General features: G+C 38.0%; 1 protein-coding gene across 1 annotated transcript; it reads left to right on the top strand.

Moving 5' to 3' along the window:
• The first annotated feature begins 5,415 nt into the window (after positions 1–5,415).
• On the top strand, positions 5,416–9,913 carry LOC134317102 (heme oxygenase-like). Its single transcript, XM_062997802.1, has 6 exons — positions 5,416–5,516; positions 5,699–5,753; positions 7,337–7,448; positions 7,555–7,770; positions 8,450–8,810; positions 8,915–9,913. The coding sequence occupies exons 2-6, from the start codon at positions 5,701–5,703 to the stop codon at positions 9,028–9,030; spliced, it is 858 nt and encodes a 285-aa protein (XP_062853872.1). The 5' UTR covers positions 5,416–5,516; positions 5,699–5,700; the 3' UTR covers positions 9,031–9,913.

Genomic DNA, 9,913 nt, shown 5'->3' with positions numbered 1-9,913 from the left:
ATTTGTTTTGATTATTTGTCTTATGTAAAACGTCTTTGAGTATCTTGAAAAGCGCTATATAAATAAAATGTATTATTATTATTATTAAAGACGTGCTGCATATTCCTCAGCACCATGAATCTCTCCTCTGCCGGTCTAATACAGAAGTTCTCTGAGGAAATATTTGTGAGTTTTTAAAAATAATGGACGTGTCTTCATGAGTTTTGCAGTCAATGAATTCCAAACAAATGTAATGATTTATGAAACGTTTTATTTGTGGTTCGAATGTAATCGGTAAAAATGGTAGGTAGATATCTGAACAATGTTAATGCTAATAATATTTAAAAACCGCTGATGCTGCAGCTTTACTTTGTTAATCATTGTTAACTTACATCAGTGTGTTGGACAGGAAGCTTCTGAAATGTCCATATTTGCGTGTCTTGGGTGAACGACGCACTTTTAGAAAACTCCGATAGCTTTTAGAGAACGTTTGCACATGCGCATTAATGTGTTTAACTCACAAGCGCAGATTCACCAAACCAGCGCTCACATCACTTAACTTTCATTCTGTAGTAACGAGTAACGAATTTACATACAGCGAATGTATCGGAGTAAAAGTACACCATTTCTTTAGAAAATGTAGTGGAGTAAAAGTGAAAGTTGGCGAAAATTTTTATACTCCAGTAAAGTACAAGTACTTCAAAAAACTACTTAAGTACTGTAACGAAGTATTATTACTTCGTTACTATACACCACTGCTACTGTCTCTCGGGGGGTGATGGCCAAGGTGACCTGTTCAATGGGTAAATTAAAGCTTAAATAATTCACATCTTAAGTCATCTGTCAGTTTGCCCTCACAAATAACTTTGAACATGGAGAGAGACCAGCTTTACCATTAATCATAAAATGAAGTAAAGCCTTCACACTAACAATTTAATTCAGTCTTCACCATGAATAAAGTAGTACAATTAAACAATTGCATAAGTGCAATCACAATTCACAATTTAAAAATTACATTACTTACTTGTAAGTTTTAAAGCTTTTTTAAAAAAATGATGAGGCGAACCTTTTTTAAAAAGTATATGGCGATGACCCGTCGACTGAAAATAGTAGATCTCAAGCATCGAAAGTATGGGCACCCCTGTTCTAAACACTTCATTTCTTGTATTGTATTAGCTACAATTGTAAGATGTAAGATGTATTGTATTAGCTACAATTGTAAAATGCGCTTCAGTTGCATATATTGATATTCAGCATTAAAGGGCAAGCAACTAAAAATCACACTAACCTTATTCTGATGATTTGCAGTGAATGGTGTCTCAATCAGGCTTCCAAGTGTTCATTAGAAAGGGTGGACTAATATTTAGACTTAATTATTTTCTTGTGGAAAAAGGCTGATTTACACAAGTAGGTTGATCCAAAAAATGCTGACCAATATGTGGCACATTTTCTTATGTTTGGATATTTTTCCTCAGCCAGTTTTAAATTGTCCAGCAGAGGCCCTTGACTTTATATAAATGTCAGATTGTAGGGTTAAAATTTCATCTTCAAGAGCATATGGGTGCATGTGGAACAACGATGCAGTTTTTGAAGCCAGCACATCAGCTTCAGCTGTACCACCAAATGGAAAGCACATGAATGTTGCAATCAGCTCAAGCAAACTAAAGTCTCGAAAGCGCTGACCAAAGTCTGCTATCACATTCTCTACTAAGCCATCTGACATGAATATGTACATGCATGAGATCTGAAAATTCTTTGTCAGCTTCTTCCACGTATGAACGAAACAGCCTTTTCAGTAATTTTGCCCGAATCAAACCATTTATGGTTTCTTTGTGCTTGGTTGCGCACTCATCTTCACAAACAGTGTAGATTACAAAAGACAAAATGCAAAAATGGTGCAAACTGGCTACTGATTAATTAAAACTTTCTAGATTTCCAGTGCTTTAGGCAGAGACATAGCTATGGTAACAAACAGCAAATTAAAGAAACAGTGGCCACATTTCATGTCAATCACGTTGACCTGTTTGAATGAGGCACGATCTACCAGCATGCACTGTGCAATCGACGTGTTGGCCACCCATGGTTTAGAGCCTTGCTCAGGGGCCCACCTGTGGTAATTTGGCAATGGTAGTGCTTGAACCAGAAACCTTCTGATCACTACCTTAACCACTGAGCTACCATTGCCCCATTACTCAATCTAGTCTTTTTTTTAAAAAGCCACTTGCACACCCCTATGCCTTGTGACCTTATACTCTTATATCTTGAAATAAGTATCTTTGCTATCTTATCTATTAAAAATGCAATAAAATATATACATTTAGGAAAGGTTGTTGAGGTTAGGTAATGGTAATCATGTCAGTCATATAAATAAAAATGTTACATCTGAAGAATGTTTATTCTTGAGTATGTCTACTGTCTCTTTCTTTCTCAATTTCTTCACCTGTCACGAAATTTCACTATGTGAGCAAAGATATTGTGACACACCTCTTAATCATTAAATGTAGGTGTTTCATCCAGTCCTATTGCCACAGGTTGTAAAATCAAGCACCAGGCTATGCAGTTTGCCTTCACAAACATTTCTTTAAAAATGGGTCATTCTACAGAGTTCCTTTAGTACAATTCGGTTTATAATGTTAACATTTCTTTCTTCCTAGATATTTCTCGATCAACTGTAAGCTCTATTACTGAAATGTGAAAGCATTTAGATACCACAGAAACTCAGCCACAAAGTGGCAGACCACAAAGTTACAGAGCAGAGTCACCGAGGACTGGATGTATAGTGCACAAAAGTCGACGTGGCTCTGCTGACTCAATAACTGCATCAACAACAGCACAAAAACTGTGTGCCAGAAGCTTGCTATGTTATGGGTTTCCATGGCCAAAATGTTTCTTATATGCTGCCCCAACCATGCTTTCAATGTCCGCGGCTAGCTTTGTTACCCACCTATCCTAACAATAGGACCTAACTAACCAAATAGTATGTAGAATATGATAATATTTATATATTGTGAAGAAGGAGAACATTAATACCATGTAGGAGGACTATCTTAATAAATTGCATAGTTGGAAAACCAAAATATAATTTTTTAACACGGTTGATATTGGTTAAGAAAGATTGCAGTTGGAAGGCTTAAATATTTTTTCTATAGTTTGGCAATAAACAGGATTTACACAAAAAATACTATAAAATCTAACAAACTCTTAGTCAATGGCAGAGGAGAAAGTTCAGAACACACACACAAAGTAAAAAATAACCTCTGCACTTTACACCCAGAGAAACTGCTTAGTCAGTGTTTAGTGAGTTATGATTTTCTCCGCCATCTAAAATGCTAGTTCTAATGATTTCCTCATTGAGCGCTGTCTTTATGCTAATTTATGGTTCAGTTTTAACAGGTATCTGAAAGCTGTAATCAAAGCTTAGAAGTCAAATTGTGACCGTCAAACAATCAGCCAATGGAACTGATTATAATAATTTACTCGTGGGTGACCTGATAGGAAAGAGTCCAAAATACTAGCATGTAATGCTAATTATTCACAGTTGCAATTTGGCTACTTGTTAAGATAAAAACCTACAACATATATTCAATGTCTGTCTCCTTAGAAATGTGTCACATTTTGTAGCAAATGGCTTGTTGCTTAAAGTTTGTTTTTGCTTTGTTGACTCAAACCATCCAAATGTGTACTTACTAACAGTGTGTTAACATACATGAACAATAAAGTTCATGTGACTTAAGAAGTCATAATTTCAGGTCAGGTAATGTACTCAGGTTTATCGCTGAGTCCTTCCACTGTTCTTATGTTAATTTCTAACCTAGAGACTTTACTGAGTCAGTGTTAGCTCTGATTCCTCCCATCGTTCTTCTGTTCACATGATGCCTTTACTGGGCCACTGTTTCCTTTCATCCTTCCCCTTGATCCTCTTTTTACTCTATATCTGAAGAATGTACTGAGTCAGTGTTAGCCCAATTCCTTTGTTAACTTCAGATCTGGAGAATGGACTGAGTTAGGTTTAGCTCTTCTCCCTTTGCTCATTCTTCTGCTCATCCTGGACGTAGAGGCTTTACTGAATCAGTGTTAGTGCTGATCCTTTTCCTCATTCTCCTGGTCATTTTAAACCTAGAGATTTTACTGAGTCAGTGTTAGGGTCTGCTGCCACCACACCCCAGCCCCTGTTCCTCTTTTTACTCTCAATCTGGACAGTTTACTGAGTCAGGGTTAGCACCCCCGTTCCTCTGTTTACTTCAAATCTGGAGAATGTACTGAGTCAGTCGTAGCTCCCCTCATTCTTCTGCTTATTCCAAACCTAGAGACTTTACTTAGTCAGCCTTAGCTCTGATCTCTTTCCCTCATTCTTCTGTTCATTCTGAACCTAGAGACTTTACTGAGTCAGTGTTAGCTCTGATCCCTCCCCTCGTTTCTCTGTTTACTTCAAATTTGGAGAATGTACTAAGTGAGGTTTAGCTCTGATATCTTTGCTCATTCTTCTGTTCATCCTGGACATACTGAGTCAGGTTTAACTCCAATTCTCTGTTTACTTCAAATCTGGAGAATGTACTGAGTCAGGTTTAGCTTAGATCCATTCTTCTGTTCATCCTGAACGTAGAGACTTTACTGAGTCAGGTTTAGCTCCGAACACTCCCCTCAGTCTACTGGTTACGTATAAACCTAGAGATCTAGTGTTAGCTCTGATTGCTCTTATCGTTCTTTCATTCACGTTGAACTTTCTGAGTCAGTGTTTGCCCCAGCCCCCTGTTCCCTTTTTTTACTCCAAATCTGGAGAATGTACTGAGTCAGTGTTAGCTCTGATTCCTCTTATTGTTCTTTCGTTCCGTTGAACTTACTGAGTCAGTGTTTGCCCCCCCCCCCCCCAGCCCCCTGTTCCCTTTTTTACTTCAAATCTGGAGAATGTACTGAGTCAGTGTTAGCTCTGATCCCTCCCCTCATTCTTCTGCTTATTCCAAACCTAGAGACTTTACTGAGTCAGTGTTAGCTCTGATCCCTCCCATCGTTCTTCTGTTTACATTGAACTTGATGCCTCAACTGAGTCAGTGTTTGCTTTCATCCCTCCCCTTGTTCCTCCTTTTACTCCAAATCTGGAGAATATACTGAGTCAGTTTTAGCTCTGATCCCTCCCCTCATTCCTTTGTTAATTCCAAACCTAGGGACTTTACTGAGTCAGTGTTAGCCTGGATCCCTCCCCTCGTTCCTTTGTTTACTTCAGATCTGGAGAATTTACTGAGTCAGTTTTAGCTCGGATCCCTCCCTCTCTTCCGCTCCTAGGGTTTCTGTTCCTCTCTAGTTCCTTGCATGCAGTGTCACGGTTAGCTGTAATCCCTCCCTCTCACTTTATTCTGACTTGAATGCTAAATTTCTCTCTCTTAGCTGGACGGGAGGGGGAGGATCGTTGGGGAAACTAGTATAAAAGAGCTACAGAGTGCACTCAGACAGCCAGAACAAAGAAGTCACAGAAGGATCCTACAAAGAGAGGATAGTTAAACACAAAAGCTACACTACTACAGACTGAAATCTAACCACAAGTGAGTATAACTTTTACTGATGGACTTTGAATTAAAGCTGTATTTGTGATTAAACCTTTGCTATTGGAGTATAAACAGTAAGGAAACACTTTGCCTCATATTGTGCTTTATGCGATGCTTTCAGACTTGCAGAGATTGTGCACTACAGCTGTTCTCATTGCTAATCTTGTCTTTCCATACAGAAATGGAAGCAGATAAGAAGAGTGCACCGACAGAGAAGAACCAGATCACAGACTGGTAAATACAAAACTAATCCTAGACAACTTTAACACTATAAGACAATACAAAGCATTTATTATCGTAAGTGTATTGATATGGTAAATGATAAATGGTATATAAACACTTTTTTTTAACATATACTAGACTACATAGTATATAAAAATAGTAAATAGTATTGAAAAGTCTTGACATAGTATATAGTATGGTATTTTTATGTATCAGTAAAGTATTAAGTATTAAAACTGGGGGCCAGTGATAGCTTGGTGGTTAAGGTACTGGACTAGTAAGCAGAAGGTTGCTGGTTCAAGCCCCACCACCACCAAGTTGCCACCGTTGGGTCCCTGAGCAAGGCCCTTAACCCTCAATTGCTCATCGTGTTCCGCTCATTGTGTAAGTCGCTTTGGATAAAAGCGTCTGCTAAATGCTTAAAATGTAAAGTATTATATTACATGCACAAAAGCATATATGTAACTGTAACTTACCAATTTAGCTTTTTTTACAACTTACCCTCCACTGCTTTAATAGTTATTCTGAAAGCTATATTATACTGGTAAATGTAACCCATGTTTACACAATATTTAAGAGTGAAAGAGAAATTTGGCCTTAATTATCATTATTATTATTATTATTTCTATATATTACACTGATCAGCCATAACATTAAAACCACCTCCTTGTTTCTACACCCACTGTCTATTTTATCTCTCCACTTACCATATAGAAGCACTTTTGTAGTTCTTTGTAGCTCTATACTTTTATAGCCTGCTTTCACCCTGTTCTTCAATGGTCAGGACCACCACAGAGCAGGTACTATTTAGGTGGTGGATGATTTTAATGATTTCTAACAAAGCATGCAGAGAAACAGATGGACTACAGTCAGTAATTGTAGAACTACAAAGTGCTTCTATATGGTAAGTGGAGCTGATAAAATGGACAGTGAGTGTAGAAACAAGGAGGTGGTTATAATGTTATGGCTGATCAGTGTATATATTATATAACTTTTTTTATTTGTATATTTTTATCAATGGCTTTATCCTGGTGCAAGGCAGGAATACCCTGGACAGGGCACTAATCTATCACATGGCTTTAGCCACCACTAGACATAGTCAGGCATGTCTGTGTAGATGCCTACCCGACTGATACCATCCCTAAGATTTGAACCTGGATCTCAGCTCTTAGTAGATGACTTTCATTAGCCATGTGTGCTCTTTTTAATTGCTATTAGATAACAAATGCTTAAAGACCTAAATATGTTTTATTCACATATATTCATGAGAGAGGATAATGGTGAAATGTAATTTGGAAATGGAGAAATACAGGAAAAAAGGCAAAATAGCAAAATAACTGCTAACTCTGTGTAAGGTTTCAATATTTATTGCATCTATCCTGAGTACTACACACATTTCACCCAATGCAGAGTTACAAATGTACATATTTAGTTTTATAATATATTACATACACTTGTGCCAACCTGGCTGGTAAATAAATGATACAAAGTTTAACCTTTATTATTACGTTTAAGCTTCATTATCATAAAGATGATATGCCAAATAAAGAAATGTGTCTGATTTATATTAACTTTGTGTTTTTCTTTCCCTATAGTGACCTCTCTGAACAGATAAAGCTGGCCACTAAAGAAAGCCATGTCCGAGCTGAGAATACAGAACTGATGCTGGCTTACCAGAAAGGAAACGTTAGCCTTCCACAATATAAGGTTAACCATCTTCCTTATTCTTATGAACATCCAATACCCAATAACCACCAGCTGTGTGAATGAAACTGCTGGACTCAGTTGCTTACCTGTTCTCTTTATTTCTCAGCTGCTGCTGTGCTCCTTGTACAAGATCTACGAAGCTCTGGAAGAAGAAATGGACAGGAACGCTTCCCATGAGAGCATAGCACCAATTTACTTCCCTCAAGAACTGGCCAGGTTGGAGGCACTCAAGAAAGATCTAGAGCATTTCTATGGAAAGAACTGGAAGGAGCAGATCGTTGTACCTGCGGCTACAATAAGATACGCAGAGAGACTGAGCGAGGTACCACAGAGGTTTCACAAACTTTGTGTGCAGTAGTATAGTATAGTAGTGTCAGATATACAGAAGACAAAGTTCAGAGTTTACAAACACTTGTAAGGAATGTTCATGGCTATTTTCTCTTATTTTACCACATACTTTACTGTCCAAAAATGTTTATAAATTTAAATTCTTTCATTAGTGTATTAATCTTAAAAAGCATAACAAACAATGCATATTACTTTCTTTGTATAATCTAGTCCCACAGTGGTTTACAAGATGTAACATAAAGCCTCCACACAAATCAAAATTTTTATGTCTTTTTAAAAACCCTGGTTTAGAAAGTTTTATTATATCATTTAACTAATAGTATGGCCTTTTAGTGTCTCCTTATTTATTACAATTTAATTTAGCTCACTCAAATAGAGCTTTACCGGCCCGCTCAGGTGGCGCAGCGGTAAAATGCGCTAGCACACCAGAGCTGGGATTTCGAATACATCATATCGAATCTCAGCTCTGCCAATAGTTCTAGCCAAGTGCATTTTTAAATGGTAGGAATGATGGTGTATGACCAGTTGACATAAAATGTGAGCTAGAAAAGGTGTAGCAGATGAATTAAGTTGTTTAAAAATGTTTTAAATTTCTGAATATTAACAATTTAATATCATGTAATGAAATATATGTTGTATTTCTTCTCTTTCAGATTGGCACAGAGCATCCTGAATATCTCGTGGCTCACGCTTACACTCGCTACCTGGGTGACCTGTCAGGGGGGCAGGTGCTGGGACGGATTACCCAGAAGTCACTGGGGCTTAAGAGCGAAGAAGGAATACAATTCTTCTTGTTTCCTGGTGTTAACAGTCCAAATCTGTTTAAACAACTGTACAGAAGCAGGATGAACAGCATTGAACTGACTGAGACTCAGAAGCAGGGAGTCCTGGACGAGGCCGTCAGGGCCTTCGAGTTCAACATCCAGGTTTTTGATGAATTACAGAACTTGCTCAGCATCCCTGACAAGAACGAGCTCAGACAACGACATAATAAACACAGCTCGAAGACTCCAGGTACGACACAGAAAACACACTGCAGCAATGTTTCAGCAATATTTCTGTTCAGTGTTTCAGTATTAGCATGCAAATCTTATGATTTATCTTTCTTCCTTCCCCAGACGTCAAAGTGACCCAGACTCCAGCGCTTCCCTCCTCACTGGTATCTGGATCTCAGATATTAAGGATGCTCCTTGGAGTGTGCTTAGCTCTAGCAGTCAGCATCTATGCTTTTTAAATAGTATAATTAATATACTCACTCACTTTCTTAACCGCTTATCCAATTAGGGTCGGGGGGGGGGGTTAGGGTTAGGGTTAGGGTTTGGGGGGGTGCTGGAGCTGGACACCCTGGACGGGGCGCCAGTCCATTGCAGGGCAGACACACATACACACACACATACACACACCCATTGACCTATAGGGCAATTCATTGTCTCCAATTAACGTGACTGCATGCCAAGAGGAAACCCGTGCAGACACGGGGAGAACATGCAAACTCCACACGGAAAGGACTCGAACCACCCCACTCGAACCCAGGACCTTCTTGCTGTGAGGCAATAGTGCTACCCACCAAGCCACTGTGCTGATTAATATAAATACTTCTTTATATATACAAACTAAATTGCACTAATATTTTAATCCTAAGTGAATGTAAACACCCCCCCCCCCCCCCCCTCCCCCAAACTGTAGCAACAAGCACTCATGAGCAAATTGTAGCACAGGTCTCAGAGGTGCATTTTCTTTGTTCTTGTTAATTTTTTTTTACCAATAATTTATTCATTTGACCATGTAATGAAATTTTAGGATTATATTTTTGTTAGGATTGTATATATTAGTCTCTGCCACATGTAAAATACTGTATACTATGTAAATTAACTGTAAATCACTTACCAAGTGACTGTTGAAACTTTCATTACTTTCTTATTGTTCTGATTCTTAAGCCAATGCGTTGTTTGTGACGATCAGACAGTATACTGTTTTTTTGTTTTATTATTCAGATATTGTAAAATGGAATAATGCAAATCTTACATACATGTATATTTTGTACAACAGGGCGTGTAAATATTTTCTTTTTAAATCTTGAAATTAATAAAACAAAATGTAATTATTAAAGCTCAGAA

This window comes from Trichomycterus rosablanca, chromosome 6 (assembly GCF_030014385.1).
Source record: "Trichomycterus rosablanca isolate fTriRos1 chromosome 6, fTriRos1.hap1, whole genome shotgun sequence".
NCBI classification, from domain to species: domain Eukaryota; kingdom Metazoa; phylum Chordata; class Actinopteri; order Siluriformes; family Trichomycteridae; genus Trichomycterus; species Trichomycterus rosablanca.
Note: the sequence above shows the minus strand (reverse complement) of the source record. Positions and strands in the feature narration are given on the sequence as shown.